Source organism: Scaptodrosophila lebanonensis, unplaced genomic scaffold (assembly GCF_003285725.1).
Source record: "Scaptodrosophila lebanonensis strain 11010-0011.00,11010-0021.00 unplaced genomic scaffold, SlebRS2 tig00000043-arrow-pilon, whole genome shotgun sequence".
NCBI lineage: Eukaryota > Metazoa > Arthropoda > Insecta > Diptera > Drosophilidae > Scaptodrosophila > Scaptodrosophila lebanonensis.
In genome coordinates, this window is record NW_022060545.1 from 13,774,670 (window position 1) to 13,795,812 (window position 21,143).

The 21,143-nt window shown below is 40.5% G+C and overlaps 1 protein-coding gene across 1 annotated transcript; it reads right to left on the reverse strand.

Annotated features, from left to right (window-relative positions):
• Nucleotides 1-17,631: 17,631 nt before the first annotated feature.
• Nucleotides 17,632-20,227, reverse strand: LOC115623027 (neurotrophin 1). Its single transcript, XM_030517207.1, has 3 exons — nucleotides 19,778-20,227; nucleotides 18,026-18,615; nucleotides 17,632-17,968 (listed from the first exon to the last, which is right to left on the reverse strand). The coding sequence occupies exons 1-3, from the start codon at nucleotides 20,225-20,227 to the stop codon at nucleotides 17,632-17,634; spliced, it is 1,377 nt and encodes a 458-aa protein (XP_030373067.1).
• Nucleotides 20,228-21,143: the final 916 nt, after the last annotated feature.

Below are 21,143 nucleotides of genomic sequence, written 5' to 3' on the forward strand. Positions count from 1 at the left end.
CTTCAACAATCAACAAAAAGGGCCATTTCCTACAAGTAAATGCAATGAGGGGTGGTCTCCGCTCCGGCCATGTACTTTTTAAATAAATCAAACATAAAATGTATTTAAATTATATTTTAATTCTGTCTTTCTTAGTCGACTAATTAACAATAAGAACAATTGAGTATCTCAAAAAAGAAAAAGATGTTGATATACAAGTATATTTTTTTCTGTGTGCATATGGTTGTTTTGAAGTGCTGTTGATGCGCCTTGCACTGTCATAATGGACAAATTAAAATGTGTGTTTATAGAAATATGTTAATTGCACGATACTTAATTGTGAGTGCGTGAATTGAGTAAAGTGGACAGGTTGGATTGTCAATTTGTTATGGAGAGACGGCTGAGTGAAGTATTTACACAGGTTGCGACTAAATTTGCATAGACTTGAGCTGCATATGAAGCATTCGGATTTGCCTGTGTCCAGGATATATGAAACAAACTGCTACTAGCTAATTGGCATGCCTGACATCTAGTGCATTACCTCCTACAATAAATAATAAGCAAGCCCAGCATTTAAAGCACTTCTGCAGAGCATCAAGACAATTTCGTCAATGGCATACGAATTGAATCAGCTGACGTCGTTGATCAACCGCAGGTATGTAGTTAAAAGCTCACCAATACAAAGGCAAAGTAACCGAATTGATGAAATGAATCAGCGCGCTGATTGTCACCCAAAACAAATCCGCAAGCAGTTCATTAAACTTGAACGATTGCGAATGTAATAAAATATGATAAATATACAAATAAAAGTACATAATTAACAAAATTCATTTGTTCGAAATTATGAAATGATTTTCCAACATACTCGTATATATTTTACTCGTAAGTATCATATAATTGAGCTTATGGCAACTACAGGGCCGACAATGGCACCAACAAATTCGTTACACAAATTTGGCTGACAAATTTATAACAGCAGTCTGAACGATTGGCTGACAAGCTGAGTCGAACGAGAGTTTGTTTTCATTAAACATTTTCGGTAATAAAGGCGACCGCAGCGTTGGCAGTGAAACCGGCAACAATAACAAGTTCAAGTTAATTACATCCCACACATACACACACACACATACACACACACACACACACACATACACACAGATACGCATAATACACGAATCACTTTTGCACTGGTGTCTCAAGGTCGCACAGCATCAGTAGCAGCGACAGGCGCACAATGAATTATCAGTTTAAGTGCCCGATACAGGGTCGGGGAATGCCTGAGTAAGCTGATCCTGCTATGTGTTGCAAGCAACAAGGAAGTAAAAAAGCGCACTGCTGTCGATAAGTCAGCACAGGTTTCGCAACTGGCCGGATTTGGAGTTGACCTTACACAGTTCAGGATCTTGCCTTTCTAAAGTAATCGCATTCTTTTGCACTCTAGCACTCATATTTTGTTTCCACTTGACTCGCTGTAGACTTGGACAAAGCTTGCCGGCGTTTAATTGAAACTTCCCGTCAGGGTTTGCTACTAATAATGAAATTTTTGATTTAAAATGTATGCCAAATCGGGTGGCTTTTGTTTTTGCATGATTTATAGCCATATATTAGACAGTTTTTTGTTCGAAGTCTTTTGTTTGCTGGCGTACATAAGTATGTAGAACTTTCGAAAGACGCTCGCACTAAACTCAGGAAGTCTTTTGTAGTGCCACTAAGCATTTTAATTAGCTCTAAAACGACTCCTAAAATCAAACAATTGCCATAAATATAAGTATTTATGCAAATTTCAACGCCTTCATAAATCACTCAACAACTGTTGCTGGATAAGGGGGGAGCAGCACTGAACGCACCCACTAACAGATTTTAAGCTGGTAATTTTGAAAAAATTCTTTACGCAAAGCCGCAAATGTTGCGGAAGTTAATAACTAATTTAAGTGCTTGCTAACTTGGCTTTGCTTAAGTTTTAGGCGCGACTCATAGTGGTCGGAAGTTTTCAGATAGCCGAATAAAAGTCGACAATGTTGTTTCCCCATGTTATTCATTTTTGGGCAGAATGTGATTGAAATTAAATATTGTTGTCGTGTTGGGTAAAACTTGTAAAAATCATCTACATACAATTATAAGACCGGTCAATAAATGTAACTCCTTTAAAACCATTGAAATATGTTAAGGGATCGATGTGTTTCTGGCTCCCGAAACCCTACACTAAATTTCACAAACAATCCACCATCGGCTGGCCTACTTAGTATATGGCAAAGTTGTTGGCTAGTCTAGAACAACTTACTATGTTGACTAGCAGAATTTGTTTTATTTTAAAAAATACCTTCGTGCAGTTGAATTTAAATTTGGAACCACTATGCGGCGTCTCAGCATGAAATTAAATAAAATTTTTGGGCGCGTTTCTGCTTGGATGCATTTGGACAACTCCGCCGCAACAATTGATTGCCCTTGCTTTTGCCAAGTCGAGCATGGTACACATAGCAGGTGATGATGGCGGCGGTGGCAGCGGCGAGCCACAAAAGAACATTAACAGCGCCCTGTGGCGCACTTACACGCTCACAAATGCTTGGAGATCAACGTGCAAGGTCAGCACGCTAACTTTAATGAATTTGATATGCAAAACATGGTCAGGTTTGACTTTTCTTGCAGTGTAGTGGCGGTCGTAGCATCGAAAAGTTGCCACAAAAATGTGAAACAAGTTCGCTACTGCTCGGTTGCAATGCCACCGTCCGTTCGGTTCAATGACCAATTTCGAGGGTCAACGTGCAGCGGAAAGGGTTCAAGTGCGTGTATCACAATGTCCTTGGTGGCAGTAAAGGGACACATGTGCTGTGGTGATTGTTGTTTAGTGTTCTACGCAATGGGTCTGCGATACGTGCCTGACAAGTTAATTGTGCACTGAAACGAAAGACTTAAGACACGAACTTGTCGTAGCAGGAACTGCAGGTCTGTCGTGCATCCAGTCGCATTGCAACACCTTTAAACTGACTCTAAACTGCTAATGCCACTTGCATATAGATTGATTATTAATTTATTAGGCGTGTGTGTGTGTGTGTTTTTTTTTTTTCATAACAACTCGCCAGTACTTAGTGGATTAAAAGCGCCTTCTGCGAGGCATTGCAACACCTCAGCACGCTAATGACATAATTACTACTTAATTGGGTTATAAAACAGCCAACATAGTGTAAATATACTCGTATATTTCTCTTATTACTCTATACAAAATATTACCAACTACATAGTTTATTTTTAATTACCCGGCAGAGGATGTCAGATGTGGGGCGAGCAGTACGAGTACAAATATACGCTCTTGAACTTGAGCAGTTTCCACGCTTGTCGTATGCCCAAAATTGAATTAAATCCACAGCTAACAGGCGCGGCCGCACCATGTAAATTGAAACATACAACAAAGCAAATAACGCAAACAAACCACAAAATAATTCAGTCTTTGTGCAAGTATATACATACATACGTGTACTTATACATACTTTTGTTTGCTTTTGAGCGACTTTTCGACACTTCAAAATTAACTGCAGAGCTTATGGTGGCTGTTTTGGCACGGTAATGAGAGTTTGAAAGGCATTTAACACGCCTTTCGCAGACGGGCTGGACAGGTTGGGAATGTGGCCGTGATCGTTGCAGTGAAAACGAAAACAAAAACAAAAGCAACCGCACTCAAGTGCAAGTGCAGCAGACCACAGACAACAGGCCATAGACCATAGACCCACAGGTATTTTGGGCAAATCATTCAATCAATATGCAAGGCCAGCGGTTGAAGTGCACTTTAGATGGATGTTGAAAAAATTAGGAAAGCTCATACAAATGAGATAAATTGTTATTTATTTGACGAACTTTAAGCGGCGACTGTGAGAAAGTATGTACAATAAATGACATGAGTGTCAGCTATTGTCTCTTTGCGATCTTATATAGCTCCTAACTTTAGCAGAAACGAGTTTAGCCGCACATTTAATTAATTAGCGCCTTTTGCGTTCGCGACACACCAAAAGAAATACAACAATTTAAAAATGAGTCACATGCCAAAACAAAATAAATTTTCATTCAGTAAGCTTGCCAAAATACAGAAATTTGACACAATTTATTAATAACATTTTATGCACAAAAATCCACCTCTAGTCTGCTATTTTAAATTCCGCTCATTCAAAAGCCGCTCATGGCACACGCTAAACGGTATTTTAATGGCCAATTTAACGCTACTATTGTACGCAAAACTTTGTTAATAAAAGTAAAATACAAATATGAATAGCGGCTTATACGAGTATGAATATGAGTATAAAGCAAATTCAAATCGATTTATGCGCAGCTGAAGTGTTCTTGATATTGACATTTATTTAACGAAAAAAAAAAACATACAACAAATATACATTTATTAAGATAGACAATTTAAATCGCAAACACAATGACCGCAAAGGTCATTAACGCATTTGATTATAAGTTTGATTTTCACAGTCCAACTTTTGATTGAGTGTTCTTGATTGTCTCAAAAGCAACTGAACTATGCAGGGTTTTCTGTCGAAAATTAAACTTTAAAAGTGCGGGTCGTTGTCGCACATTTGTCATAATTCGACGACAGTTCAAAATCAATGCAAATTTATGCAAATCAGTTGTCAGCGATGCCACAAAGCCGACTGCCATTGTTTTTGTATCAAAAATAAAGCTGTTTTCTTTTATGTGGCTCAGACGTCAATCACTTCCGTGACCTTTCCCAAGCTTTAACTTTAGCTTAGGCTACCAAAACACTTTAATGATACTCTAAAACAAATCCACATCCAAATCAAATTCAATTCAATTGTTACGATTAAAATTCTAACTTTGATAAATTACAGGCTATGCATTTTGATCAGACCTGTTATTCATATTCTCAGGGCTGGCCTCACCTCATTTATTAGCTCAACTAATTGTAGAATAATTTAAAAAAATAATATCCAAACTTTAACAAATAATTTGGATAAATGCACAGTCAAGTCGTGGGCCGTTTGCATTTGTTTGAGTACTTTGCTCATTTGTATTTAATGTCCATAAATTACACATACGCCCGCTATTAGGCACATAACTGGTTTCCAGACATTGCTCCACATCATGAAATATACAATGCCTTATTACTGAATCAACGCATGTGCCAGTCGAATAATCATGAACATTATAGTTGTCTTTGGATAACAGTTGTATGCCCAGTAGCCCAAAATACTTCATTAATTTTTTATTTAAAATTTAAAACATTATTTTAAAATAACTGATGTATACTTATAATATTAAGATGTAATATTTACTATATATGTTTATTAAAAAACAGAAATGTATACTATATATACTAGGGTTGTGCTTTCCAAATTCCGAAAACGTTAAATTCGCTTGAAAGAAAAGTTTAACATTTTTATGGTACAATTCAGTTTTGTTAACACATTTTGTAAAATTTTGTAAAATTAACATTGATTACAGTTAATAAATCGAGTTACATTTATATAACACATATTTACATACATTTTTGTATATTATTTTACAATTGCATAAGTTTTGTTGTATAGAGTTGAGCCAAAACAGCATCAACACCTGCAAAGAAATGGCTATAGCTTCCATTAGAGTTGATCTATGGTGAAAAAACTTGACAATTATTATGAATTATGCTATGGAGAATCATCTGTCACGAGGACGTGCTTTAATTGGTATTTCTTGGACCTAGGGAAACCTGAACCAGAAACACCTACATCGACTCTATTCGCTATTCTGATCGAGTATTCATATACTTAGTGTTTTACTTACATGACAACTGTACCCATTTGCTTTCTGTGTTCAGGGTATACATAATTATTATTAAATAAATTGTTGGGTAAGTGGTAATGAATACACACGAATCTAGCATATTTAATTAATCTAAAAATGAATAATTGCATTTGTGTATAATGATATCATTCCGTTTTTAATTTTATCAATTTTTTGAGCTACATACCAAGACTTTTGGATCTAGCCTTTGAATTTTCTAAAGCCTTTGCTTTCAAACCCAAAAGAATGGGTGGACATACGGACAAGTCTAGCTAAATTAATATCTAATACTAATTGGGTATACAAATAATTATTCATATTTATGATTATGATTTATACTTATTATGTCTGAGTAGAGTTAATCAATGTGTTTGAACATTTAATTAAAAAAAATCTGATACGGTTTGCTCAAGCCATGATTATGGGCGGAAGGAGGGTCTTGTTCCATTCAAGTCGATAATACGATCAGTTAGTGGCCCAGGAAAACTATTCTACACAACGTTAACTAAGAGATTAAATGCACTATTTTAAGATTTCCTCTTTCCTTTAGCTCTTGGACAAAGGATACAATAATAATACAAATGCGTGCCACTGCGCTTAAATTACTGCATATTATCAAATATAACAAATGGATGAATGAATATGAATATATATACAATATGTACTATTACTAATAGTGGCACGCATAAATTACTTTATATTATAAAATATAATTAATGAATGACTGAATATGAATACATATATATACTCTGGATATACTTGACATTTCAGTGGGTGTTACAACATCGTGATTTTGTTACTCTCTGCCTCTTTTTGAGAATTGTTGCTGATTAATTGTGCATTTTATTTGTTTAAGAGACAGCTTATTAATGAATGAATAACTCTAAAAGCGCACGTCCATTAATTTGTCTGCCAAAACCCACCAGCACATATTTTAAATAGACTAGACCAAATACCGTGCGATATAAAACAAATCTTTGTTGGATTTATTTGAATTTTAAATTTTATTTATTCTCGTCGAGTTTTTTACTCAGTTTTATTGCAATGGTTTACCACTCGTTTATGGAAGCGAGTACTAATTATATTATACCGGAGAGGCGGTTTTAGTTGCGCGGATTCTACAGTTTATGGCGCACTAAAAAAAGAGGCATAACAAATAAGGCAACAGTAGCCAGTAGAGTAGATTTGTTGACAGACGGTGGCAGTCGGAGATGTTTGTTTCGAACTTGAAAGTTGTTTTTGAGATGATTGGAGATGCAGCGCCTAAACTAACTTATGCAATTTAAAAAATAAATGATATATTTTTGAATTTGATTAACTGCTTAATGAAAGCAATTATCCTTGTGGATAGCGTGCGGAATGCGCGAGTGCAGATGCCGGTCAAGTGCATTGTGGAAAATGAGTTAACAGGCAGCTCTTTGAACATTTTGGTACGCAGTCGAGGCTAAGTGAAAGATGCTGCCGTATCTCAGTAATAATGTCCATAGTGGCCATGATGATGATGCAGACCATAGTAGCCGCCATAGTAGGGATAGCCTGCAAGGCAAGCCAACATGGTTAAAGAACTAACAAATACTCAAATCAGACAGAAAACTCACCTAGTCCGTAGTAGCCACCACTGTAGTACGGCCAATAGCCACCACCGCCATAGTATCCGCCGAGATAGGGGGAGGAGTAGTAGCCATATCCAAAAGATGAGGCGCCCTGCAAGTCCTTTTCCTCCTCCTCAGCGCCTGCTTCCAGATCCCCAGGCTCCTGCTCCTGCTGTGGACGTGGGCGTGGCACAGCCTCTATGTCGCCCACCAGCAACATCACCAAGACTAGGCCCAAGGCAAGGAACAAGCACAAAGCGCGAGGTTTGAACATTCTGAACTTTTGTACTACACCGTTGTACTTGTGGAAGAAAGACGCGTCTTGTGTGCAACAAATGCCACTCGAAGTTTACAACTGACGACATCGGACGCAGTTAGGTTGCTTATATAATGCCTTGACTAGCAATTCTTGCATTGGCATTAAAGCGCAGCAGCAGTGACACTACTCGAAAAAACAATTGGCTACAATTTTCCTACGGAAAAAATCCCCCCAATGAGCGCTTCTAACAATGCGTCAAGGCAATGGGTCCACCCTCTGCCAGCCGCCCAGCCGCCCAGCCACCCACCAAATTGTCAATGAAGCGTTGCTCATGACTCCGTGGCCCGTTGTCTTGCTGAGGCTATTGCTTTTGTTGTTGTTGGCGTGCGCTTTAGATAATGTTTTGTCGGAGCTTCTATTTCTTGCATGACCGATTACTAATTACATGTTTTATATGCGACTTCGTGTGCGTTTTGTTTGGCTCTCTGTCGGCTCCCCAACTGCCTTTCGAGTGGGGTCAATGTCGCAACGGCCCGCAGAAATACAAAAATCTAAGCCTAAAACTGGCTGGTTGGGCAACCGATGTAAGATTCTTGGCAATCTCACTTATTTGTTTTTGTACATAATTTCTGCTAATTAGTTTCTATTTTAATTACATTGGCTATTGCACATTGCCCAAAGTCTTTGAACCTCTAAACGTGACATGTGCGCCTGGAAAGCTTCATAGAAGGTAACGCCTAACATTAGTATGGCAAACTAGTTTAATTTTTGGCCCAGTCGAAATGCGTCAAACTAATTTAGCCCATAAATTGCGCAAGGCGTCGGTGGCCCATCGCATCACCAAACAGCGCTCTCTCTCCAAATTAAAGTGGCAAAACAACATTCTAATGCCATAAAATCGAGCTAAGACTACACAAGTAGAGGCAACAAACTAGCTCAAAACTCATTTTAGATTGAGAATGTGGTTATCAAATGGATTAATTTAAGGTGTAACAACAAAAACCCCCACATAAAACAAAAAATAAATAAATAGCAAACTGTCGGCACATGGCAAATAAATAAAACGAAGATGAACATAAACTAGAGAAGCAGAAAAATTTAACAGCCAAGTGGTTTTTAATTTAACTTTTAAATAGAATATAGCCCTAACTGAACTATTCTTATACACTGCCATGCTTTAAAGTCAACATCAACATATTAAAGGCCTCCTGTTACAACAATTACAATCGGCCCTAAAAACCAAAAAAACATGTGGCCCACAACGGTGAAGATTAAAAAGGCAGGCACGGCTTACACTCATAAAAAAGTAGTTACTTATTCACTTGTTTTTTGAAATGTCAAATATATAATATTTGCATTCTTCTCAGAACTGGAACATCATGTTTCACGCTTACGTGAATTAATTGCTTGACTGATTGAACTTGTTAGTTTGGCCCAAGACATTTGTATTTTAAACATTTCATTTGTATGATGCTACGTTTCCTGGTATTTTTATAGAGCTATTCTTTGAGTTTCATTCTATTTATAAATAGACAAATATAAGGTTTGGAAAATGTTGAGCTTGTGCATCTAGTTCCAACTTGAACAGATAAAAGATAAAAATATGATTAGTTACTACTGATTCAAGCTTCACTTCTAAACCATTTCTCTCTTGTGTTCGTCAACAACTGGCTCTTTAATTTCAGGGATCAGGTTGAAAGGGAAATATTGGCTGTTTAAAATGAACGAAACTAGCAGTTTTATTTGTTACATCAAAGAAAAGTTCACCAAATTTAGTTCGTCTGTGCCTCTCTATAAGCTGCCAAAATTCTTCCATGATCATGAGCCGTGAGGTACATAGTTCATGCAACCTAATGTCTCATTAGTAGACTTTACTTATTCTTTCTTTGGTCATGCAAGAGGTTCATTCACGAGCCACAATTAATGCAATACCATCAGGTATAATACTCACATTTTCAGTTTTTAATTACGTTCCAATAACTTTGTAAGAAAACAAATTTTTCAGACAAAAACTCCAGTTGTTCGACATGACCGACCATCGACATAATCTGCCAAGAAGATGCAACTACTTGTACCTTAAGGGCAAGAGCTCTAAAACTGTGAGAGGAGTAGCGATTGGAGCAGTTCAATGAACTTATTATAGACGGATTGACTGTAAAACAAATCATTTTTGTTTCAGATAATTTTACTTTGTATTTGAAAAGAAATGTCGACTTCTTCAATCATAAATTTATGGTACGAATATATTTACTTGTATTTAACATAGCAATGCAGTTTGTGAGGACTTGAGTCTTCCAAAATGTTTTCCTAAATTGGCTTTTTTAACAACGAAAATTATAAGTTGAATGAATACCATATATGGGCAAGAATATTCCTAAAACGAAGGAATATGTATTTATAACACATTATAGGTTCAAAAATATCTGCCCCGATTTCTAAATGTTGATTGTTGTCAGCTGTTTTTAAAACAATTCTTCTTTATCTTTTTCCTAAGTGCATCAGCGCTGTCTTCCGCCCTAGCAGATGGGGCCAGCCTCTAGCTGCTAATTGTTGACGGCATTACGGCTGTGCCCGGTTAGCTGAGGTCTTCTCGCATGTGAGAAGTTGTGCGGGGTCAGGGTTCAGACAATGCGTTTCGCACGTTCAGCAGCCGAATGGAGGTTTCGGCAGCGCGACTAATTGCCCTTTTAGCTTATCTAAATTGCCTGTTTAACCAAGAACTTGTGCCTTCAGCATTGTAATTAACAACATTCAGATGACGGCTTGTGTAGAATTTTGTTTATACAGCTAAGCTTATTGCTAGACAAATAAATAAAGTAATAATAAAACTCAAGGTGTAATTCCAAGAAAATCGTTGCTTTTATATATCCAGCATTGACTCCGACTGCAGCTGCAGATTATCATCAGCCTTGGGAATGTCTGGAAAGCGATGGAATAGTGCCACTGCTGGCTCAGTCTCACTGTCTGGGTGTGCCTCGAGGATCTTTCCCTCCTTGTTGATCATATACCAGTGGGGAGTGGTCGTGGTCGTGGGCATGGGCATGGGCGTAGGTTCTACCTCCTCCCTATTTAGGGTAACCTTTAAAACGGCCGTATTGTTATTGAGCTGTGTGGTTATGGGCGCCGCTGCAGGCAGCTTGCTGGCTATATCTTGTAGCTCCTTTAAATATACCTGCAAGGCACCCTGATTGCTACTCGATGCGATTGTCGCGTCGTGCTCCTGCCACAATTGTCGAATGTTAGTCATTACGTCGTCGTAGAGGAGATCGGCAGAGGCGCGGGTCAGTGCTGCAGACTCGTCCGTCCCAATTCTTATTTTCCGAGCCACCTTCCGTAAGTCGCTGCGTCGTTTTGGCAGCTGACCAGACAGGTGATCAGACAGATTTGTTAATGAACTTTTGCTTGAGTTTACCAAACGACTGGCTAACATTTTGCCACTCCAGCGTCGAGGACTTAAGGAAGCAATTGTGGTAATTATTGTTTTTGTTGTTGATGGTGTTGTAGTTGTCGTTGACGTTGTCGTTGTCGTTGTAGATGTTGTTTTTGCTGTCAGTGTTGGTGTCGCTGCTGTTGCCTCATGACGGAAGTTGCGCGAAGCCTGTGTGGTTGTTGTTGCGTTTGCTATTGTTGTTGTAGTTGGTGACGTTCGCGCACGCGTGCCATGTGCCAGCTTGAACAATTGCAGGCGACGGCGCCGTTGCTGCTGAAGCCTAATGTTGCACTTGGTTGAATTTGTGCACGCCTGCTGCACTTCCGAGGCTGGCGTCGGAGTCGTAGACGTCACAGTTAAGAGCCGAGGCTTGCGTTTCTGCACCGCCGCCACTTGAGCCACCGCATTCGGTTCCAGTTCATCGGGCAGATAAAACGTCGCGTTTTTTAACAACTCACCAATGTGCTCGACCAGTTTCAATCCCTGTTGCACATCATACGAGTAGTTACCAGCCAGCAGGTTCTGTTTATTTTTCTTGCCATTGTATTGCAGTTGCCGCTTAACGCGCTTACTGCGTTTGTGCTCTTGGGTTAAGGCAGCACGAAGTCGCTGCTCCTGCCCCCGCTTGTAGGACTGTTGTTCCAATGCCTTCTGGGAGATTAGTGTGTGGGTCTGACGCATAATGTGTCGCTGACGTACAAGTGGCGCCTTGCTATGTTGCCGCTTTAAAAGATTCTCCGTCTTGCGCACTGAAGCAAGTATCTCAAAGGGCAACTGCAGATGATTCAATTGATTCGACTGGGGTGGACTGTGCGCGCTCAAATGTGTTGCCGTCTCTTGGGTAAGTAGGTCTCCAGTCTGTGGTGGACGGGCGGTGGGCGGGCGAGTGACGGCAGGTGGATTGATGCTCAGCTTGCGTGGCTGCTCCCAGATGATGGCTGCAGGGGGCCGTTCTCCCAGCTGCTGCCTGCGGCGTTTCAGTTGCTGAAAATGCTGCGGAGGCTCGATAATGCGTATAACGTCGCCCGCATCATCATCCACATAGCCCTGACGTATGTCCTGCAAATGAGAAGGCACGCGTTTGGTGGGCTGCTTGGATGCGGGCTTTGAGACGCGATATTGTGGACTGGTCGAGAATGTGTTTTCACTCTTTTCGATTGCCCCGCCGCCCTTAACGGCCAAGCTGGGCACCAGTAGAAGCCACAAGCATAAAACACCCACGCTACAGCCTCGCATTGTCATTGAATCGTAGCCCTAGCCTTGCACTTTTACTCTCACTTCAAGGCCAACGAATTACTGTTTTGCAACTTTTCACTTTCGCGTTTCTCGCGATCGTTGGCGACGAAGGCGGCGAGTATTCGACGGCGACTGCTCCACAACTGTGCAGAAATTATACTATCATTGTGCCTTTATAAAAATTGCTCAGCGCTTTTCCAATTTTCCAGTTTATGCATGCCGTTTGATTGGCTTTTGGCTGCTTTTCCTCTCGATGCCGACGCTGACGGTGTGCCTGCCTCTTTTCTCTGCTTGTGCAGCATGACGAGGAGTATTTTGTATCACCGTCATCGTCATTGTAATGAAAGCGAAACTGCCAACTACAAAAACAACAAATGCACCATTGGTGACATTGTACCAAATCATCTGAGGTAGAGACAGATGTTTGATTGTATTTTTCAGACCAGTCGTAATGCTTTGCGTTCAGAATCCAATCCACCTCGATTTTAAAGGACTGTGTAAACACGCTTCTGCAATGCTTATGACCTTCATATTGTTTCGTCATTTGAATTTCATTTGGCAGTATTTGATTAGCAAACCAATGATAATATAGACAAAACAATTAGAAGTTGAGCGGATTGCGCCATTGAGACTAACACTGCAGAGGATGCAGATGGAACAAAAAGGTAACAACAAAGAAGACATTAAAGAAACGAACTATACACACAACTAAATAAAGAATAAAAGTCTGACAATAAACATAACTAAACTTAAAGCTATATTCGTCTGCTCCGAAGCTAAATACCCTTCCTTCATTTTTATTGTATAAATATATATGTACATACAAACTACAGTAATCGGTGTTTCCATTTTTTTTTTTTTTTTTATAGAATGAATTCCTTAATTTTTTCGTATTTTGTCATCTTTAAAGAAACTTCGATTTTAAATAATCAACTTTGTTTCCATGTCTAATAAACGAAACCTTTTGTCATACAAAAACTCTTTCTAAATCATATTAATTGACTGATATAGCCGATCTCTACACACATATTATCTGTGGCCGTAAACACTAGCTATATAAAATGTAGGTCTCTTTTTCGACTAAAAATAATATTTCATTATAATTGTAATTAACTTTGCAGCAAATTTCTCGAAGAAACACATACATAAGTGATCTTATATTTTTCCTTAATTGCGGTTTTTTCATTTTGCTTTCAATTTTAAACTGCGCGCTTTGCAGTAACGAGTAAAGTGCTGCCTGCTACGAAACTAAAAAGCTCTCATATATGGAATGGAACAAACAGCCTAAAGCTTGTCAAAGGCTTTTTTATGAAATAAAATAAGATGCCTTGGCATCTAATGAACCGTTTCTTTAAAAATTAAAATTACAAAATAGAAAAACAATTTTGAACAACAATGCTTTAACAATTGTATTTATAACTAGCGGATCCAGCTTGCGTTACGGCGCAACTGAATTGTGCTTTTAAGCTTTCCGACGTCACATCTTTTCCAATACCCCTTCGATTAGATGCTTGATTATAGTTGTGTGCCCGCCGTCGTCGACTTTTCTTCGTCTATACAAAGGATATCCATCTTGTTTGTGTTTCTTGGATCAGATATGGATGCTCTTTCGCGCATTGTCCAAGCCGCGAAGATCTTGCAAACGTGATTCGCTTTCATTGGCATTTTCGGGTGCTATTTTTTCGCTCATCTCTTTTGATTGTGTGTTATTTACTTACGAATAAAACACTGACAAACAGAGTAAAAAGTGGCTGTCAAATAATTGAAACTAAGCAGAAATAAGCCAGAAAGCCAGTCAAGAGAAAGAAGCGATACAAGTAACTTGATTACGAACCGTTTCAGATTCATTTCTCTTACTATATCTACAACATCATTCTTACGGCTATATTTTCGTATCACCGTTTGCTATATTATGCCTCAGCATAGTGTAGTATTGAATTTCGTTTGTTTGGTTTAATTAGGTATCGGTATTTTTGTCGTTCCAAGGTATACAAATATTGTAAGGATGTTATACGTATATGAACGATCTTCATGACGAATCATTCGACTGTCTAACCGTCTGACTGTTTTTTTCAGACTGGTCCCTTAGTTTTAAAGCCCATCATATAATTGTATAATACTTATGAAGGTAGCTACCACAATCGTCTCGTATTTTAATCAGATTACTTCAACTGCCATGGGAATATGATATATTTATTTTTATAATAGGCATATATTTTTGTAAGTTGTTTTTTACCAAGTTCTTGTTCGATTTAATTGATTTAGAGAGGCAGTACGTACTTTACATTGTTACTATATTTTTTTAATTTCTGAAACCTCACAAAACATTTTAAAATTTATTTTGAGGTCTTGTTGTAAGTTTAAAATCCAAAGACGGGTTTTTGAATAAATAGATTTTATTGCTTAAATTAATACGACAACTTCCCCCAACTTAAAAAGTTTTACAGCAAGTCGCCACCTCACTACACACTACTAATAAATAAATAAATAAATAAATAAATAAATAGGTACAGGTTATTAAGAAGAAGTCGGGTATAGTTAGAAAATTACTTCAATTTGTTTTAAACTGGAAAATTTTAAGAGTGAGTTCCTAGGATCAACGGCAAAACTGCAAACAAGGCATAAGGAAAGCAAACTAAAACAGCGAGACGGGATATCAAATAGAACACAATTTGAATGAGAACGTTTATACGAAGCCCATAATTCGTAAATAAATAAATTCAGAAAATATAATTCGAAAGTTTCGAGCTTCGTAGGAACGTTTCAAAAGTTAGAAAGGGAATAGAAAACACAGCTAAAGGTAGTTGGTAGAAGACATGCACTTGGGCTACATAGTTAGGCTTACGACTCTACGACAAGAGGATGCCATGCATTGTCATTGGCATACCCGCCCAGCCCAGCACCACCCACAGCACCACTCGCACCACCACCACCACCACCAGCACCAGCACCGTAGCCGATTCTGCGCTCGTGAGAATTACCACTCTGGTAGGTGGCAGTGCCAGCGCCCATGCCCATTCCGTTGCCAATAGATTTAGAAGTGGGTGCTGAAGAGGTGATTCCATTTGGATAGATACGCTGCTCAATGCGTCGAGATTCCTCCGGACTGAAGTCGTTGATGCTGTGACGCGACGTCGTCTCACTGCGTCGGTTCTTCTCGAAGAAGTCAATTATGGGATGGTAGTTGTAGTTGATGCGCTTGGTGCCATTGTGACCACTGCTGCCGTAGATGGAGTTCACATGGTAGATGGGTGGCGGCTGTGGTAGTGCCGTCGACTGATGTTGCTGTTGCTGTTGCTGCTTCTGCTGATGGGTGGCCCGCTGAAATGCGCCGGACTCCGTCGGTAGTGATGAGGTCGCTGTACTGCTGATTGGAATCGTGCCTGAGGCTGCGGCTGCGGCGGCGGCGGCGGTTGTCGCCGATGTGGCTGGTGCATAGAAGCGGGGCCGCGACTTGCTTCCAACTGTGCCAACGTAGTTGCGCTGGATGTAGCCGCTGCCCGCGCCGATGGCAATGTTAGATGTCGCAACTGTGACAGGTGCGACGACTGTTTGATGGGCATGGGCGGCACTGGCGGCACTGGAAGCGCCTCCTCCGGCGGGTAGCGGGTAACTGGTGGCAGCTGTGGTCTGTGCACCGACGCCGGCGCCCACGCGAGCTCCTCCAGCTGCGCCTGCTGCTGTATGGGTGGCAGAATAAATACGTTTGCGATTGAGGGGCACACGCGGCTTTTCGCTGTTGGCCAGTGCTGGGCCAAATACGTTTACCTCTTGATCGGAGTGTGTCTCGCTAGGCGCCAAGTCCAAGTCGACTCGCGGCTCATTGTGCTGGGGACGTCTTCGGTTCAGATGCGAGTAGTACTTTTTCGAACTGGAAGTGGAGCTGGGGAGGGATTTGTGAGCCTTATAGCTGCTGCCACTGAAGATCTCCTCATCGTCCGGTGGACTCAGATAGGCGCCTACAGTCGGCGGAGCTGGTACTTTTGAGCGCACTTTCTTGCTGCTCAGAAATAGTTCGTTTGTGTCACGATGCGCCAAAGTATTACCGCCGACATTATTGAAGGGATTATAGCTTCCCAGATCGTCTTCATCGCTTTCTTCATTGTAATCCAGATCATCCTCGTTAATGGTACTATAGCCATTGCTATCAATGTTATAGCTGGGCGTAAAGTCCTTGGCTTGTAGTGAGGAAAGTGGCGGAAATTGCTGGCGATAGCCATCGACCTGACAAGAACAGCAAGTGGGTACCTTGAAGATGTCGACATGCAAGCCTCGTATCTTGTCCCAGCTAAGCAAGCGATGGTAGTTGTAGACCTGCGAACAGTGCGAGCGATATGTTTGCGCCAAATAGGAGCAGCTCTCGCCGGGATTGCTTAATATTGGAGTAGAGAAAATAAGGAATTATGAGTGCCACATTTCAAGTGCACCGCAAACACTGGCGAGCACTCACCTACACTTTTCCAATCTCAATGTCTGTGTGTGCTGACCCGTGTTGACAATGTACTTCCATTCGCCAGATGCAGATTTTGCTTTCTGTGGACGAGCATAGCGCACAATGCTCTGACACATGCCACCCACACTGCCTTCATCCTCGCGTCTGTGAATGTGAAAGTGAAGATCGTTAAGTTGTGTGAAACCCGCAAACGTGTGATTTCAGAACATCAGGACTTTTACTTTTTAAAGTTATACTCGATGACCAAACATATCTTACATCAAATCAAAAATGAAGTAAGATGGGTAAAGAGCAAGAAATGGAACAAGATTTCATACCGATTTGAAGCATAAAAGATTGAAATCGTTTCATATTATCTGCTTTAAAAATATTTGTGCCCTAAAAGATTAGGAGCTTATAGGGATTCACAATTCACGTTTAAGCATTAACTCACCGCTTTTTGTTGCCAATGTAATCATCGAATTCATCGCCAAACTCCACGTTGTTGTTGGGCTTGTCGTAGAATTCCGCCAGCAGTGCGCTCATGGCGTTCTTGTGCCTGCGAATGCTGCCCATGATCTGGTCGCTGTGTCGAGTTGAAATTTGAAAGTGTTTGCTTAAACATTTACGAGTATGCCTTATATGGCTGCGCTTGGAGCATTAGTAGACCTCAGACCTCAGACCGCTAAAGAACTCGACCGCAACCGCTAAACTATTTGTAGGTGGTACAGACTACATATGTGCAAAAGTTTCCAAAGTGAGTTGAATGAATTAAATTTATTTAAGCTAAGAAAAAATTTCGGTAAGTTACGTCTAAATGGCTCAAAGCCAAACTCCACCAGGTGCCAGGGTTAATGTGAACCCAGAAATGAGATTCGTGAGCGTGGGTAACCAAAAAGCCGGCAACCAAAGCATCAAGAAGAATGTCTTACAGGGGATAGTCATCAGTACGTATGCACATGTTGCTAGTGAATCGTTCGCACTTCCTTGGGGCCGCCGTCACCGCTGGACTGTAGGAGCTTGCAGCGGGCTTAGGGCGACCACGAGAGGATGGTTGCAGGCGCTTACGCTTGATGGGAACCTTTTGACTAGGACGCATTCCATGCACTTTATTGAAGCGGTAACGAGGACCGGCTATTAGCTCCTCAGGACTAGGCAGAGGCTCTTCTTGAGCCTGATCGGTTCGATCGTTGGCATTCAACTCCAACTCAGTGCCATTGAGGCCGGCGAAGGCGAGATCCTCGACTTCCACATACGACTGGGTGCTGGGCTGGGAAGCTGAGGTCGATGCCGAGGATTCCAAGTTATTGCTGGCAGTAGACGCATTGGTCGGCATAATCTGGCGGGTGTTCTCACTCGGTTGCAAAAAGGCTGTCGTATTCAGTTGAATGGTTCGTCCTGCTGCTCCCCTGAGCAGATCCTCCTCATTGGCTGACAGCGGCACAGATCGTGTCAGTTTGTGCACAAACTCACTTGATTTGGCGGCCCGACGTACCCGTTTGCCATGGCTTTTGGACATCGAAGAAGTTTTTCTCGTTGACGCCATGGGTGTAGTCGTAGTGTTTGTGGAGTTTTTGGACACATTGCCCTGAAGCGCTTCGTTTATTAGCTGCGGATCCAAAACCTCTGACTGCATCTCATCAAAAAAGTCCTCGAGTGAGGAGTCGTCCTCGCCTGGCTTTGCCGCAGCATCTACTGCTATGGTGCCTATGGTGTCGTCTTCTTCAGCCTGTTCTTCGACCGTCAGCACATGCTTGCGCTTTTGTATCTGCATCGGAGTCCGCAGCAGAGCCGCTGCAGCAAAGTCACTGCCCATATTGATATATTTGCGAGCTGAATTCTTCACCAGATTCGCCAAATCGTAGACAATAGGCAGTAGTAGCTTTTTGTCATCGCCAAACATCATGCGGACCTACAGCGAAAATCAAATAATTAGTCAATGTTTCATAACACTTTCGAAGATCTTCCCAACGTTGAGAAGATGATGGACGGTTGAGTAAGAAACCGTACTCGTGATTTCTATTTAAGTAAGAGATATGTGAATGATTGCTAATTATCTATAATTTTGTTTAACAATCCATTCGAAACCGCTTTGCAGCCAGTTTTAGAGTACACAGCAATAACGCGTACCTTTAAAAGGATTGCATATCCAGATAGAAATTAATTACTATTTTTGTTGCACTATGTTAGAAAATCCCGTATTCCTTTATCTCTGTTAGCTTTCAAGCAAATTAGTTTTTTTTACCGAACATAGAGTACTAATTGATAGAAATAAATCTAGTCTAGAATGGGGTCCTAATTTCTTGCTTCAAGCTTTTGGTTACAATTTAGGATAAATTCTATTACATACGAGTGATTTTTCATAATTTAAATAAACAAGAGGAATTTTATTACATTTAAACCATTTCTTATAACTTTATCTGAATTTATTTTGAAATTGCAGCAGACGTTTTCGAAATATCTACACAACTCGAAAGTCCTGCTCATTGTTTTACGAGTAGTTATACTTGTATTGTAGCTTTATATCATTGGTTATTAAATAAAAGCCATCTATCATGCTAAGATGTGACACAATTATTCGGTTGTAATCAGTAAGATCTTCCGGAATGTGTAACTATTCTTAAGCCTTATATACACAGCAGTTTTAAGAAATATACAGGGTGCGCCATGGTTTATGTCGGTATGTAAACATTGAATATCTTTGAAAATTTTCCGATTTTCAAGTATGAGATATTTTTATTTAATTTGGTTCTGTACAATTTCTTGAACTGAGGTGTTCAACACTGGTCTACTCAAGTCAATCGGTTCACTAATGACAAGGTTATTCAATATTTACATACCGACATAAAAGATGGCGCACTCTGTATACAAAATGTAATAAATTTTGTTGTGTAAACAATCCAAAGCCTGGCATACTCGTAGTATATTGGATACGCCTAATGTGTAATTTTAGTGTCTCTCATTCGATGCAGTTTTTAAACATTTGATTTGCTTACTTGACTGCTTATCAAGCTAAGATATTCCCTTATTTTTTATTTAAAAACTCGCCACCTGGTCTAATACAACGACTTTACCTGCTCCAACCTCAGCTCATGCCCATGCTTTGCGTTCATTTGCGCCGATATCAAGGCTGACAAGGCTAGACGCTGCTGCGATGAAAGGACACGTAGAATGGGCATCACCTCGACAAATTTCTGACGCAGTGCACGATCCGTTAGGGCCTTGGATAAAGCGTAGCGCAACGCTCTCTCACGCCAGTCAAAAGGCGGGACTTTATTCTGTGCATCGGCGTCCTCCATTTCCACCGTAAAATCAAGCATGTTTGATTCAAGTTTTTGCTGGTCCTGCTTTGCCTGCGTCTGTTGGCTGCTTAGCTCATCATCCAAATAATTCCAATCTGCAACACCGCTTTTGGTGTCCGTAAAGTCAAAGTCCATCAGCTCATCCTCGTTGGCGCTGACCAAATAAAGCACACAATAGAGCAACGCCCAGAAGAGGCAATGGAACGAGCGGCCAGCTTTCATTTTTGTTCGCCGTGTGCTGAAAGGAAAGTCGACGATGGGAAACGGGGGTCGGTCAGTGGTTCCAACAGCTATTAAGGTATATTAATTTGCTACACGAGAAACCACAAAGTATTGTCATTTTTATTATACATCGCACGCTTTCGAGCGAGCCCTACTGCATAATTCTGGTCAAAAGTCTTGGGTAACAAAACTTACAGATCTTACTTTTCCTTTTCACTGAAAGTAAAAGCCATTAACATAAGCATAAACAATAATAAAATGATAAAGTCATTAAACGCTTAGAAGTGCTCATACACACGCACACACACACACAGAGAGAGAAATAAGCACCGAGGAACACACCCAAAGACATGTCACTGGTTTTCCTATTACAACAGCTTTAGATAATCGGCTCCACATCAGCCTCGACGTCCGTACCCTGTCGTCGCAACTCTGCCCAACAAGGCGTGAAGCGGCAAACAACCTGCAAATGTCGTCGCCTCACTCTTGCTGATGAGGCTGACGAAGTTGATGAGTGTGCGGGAACGTGTCTTACAGGTAGCCAGTTAGCCAAGAGCAACAACAGCAACAACTTTGTGGTTGTAAAATAGCCGTGGAAAATAACATACTTGTACCTCGCCTTGATCTATGTGCAGTCGCAGACCTTACACACTTGATGTAAACATACGAGTTGAGTGGTTGTCGTTAGAGCGACTTTGTATGCCTTTAAAGTAGAGCTTGGCTAATTTAATTTCTGTTCAATTTACACAGATAACTAATTCTATAATCGAGCATTAAAACACCTTAAGCCCACACAATTGCCTCTCATAAATCGTCTTAAATAAATTTCGTTCATTTTTATTCAACAGACTTTTATGCAGATGGCCTATCATACTGATGTTTGAAAATCATTGGATGCGCCAAAGCTACCCTTGTC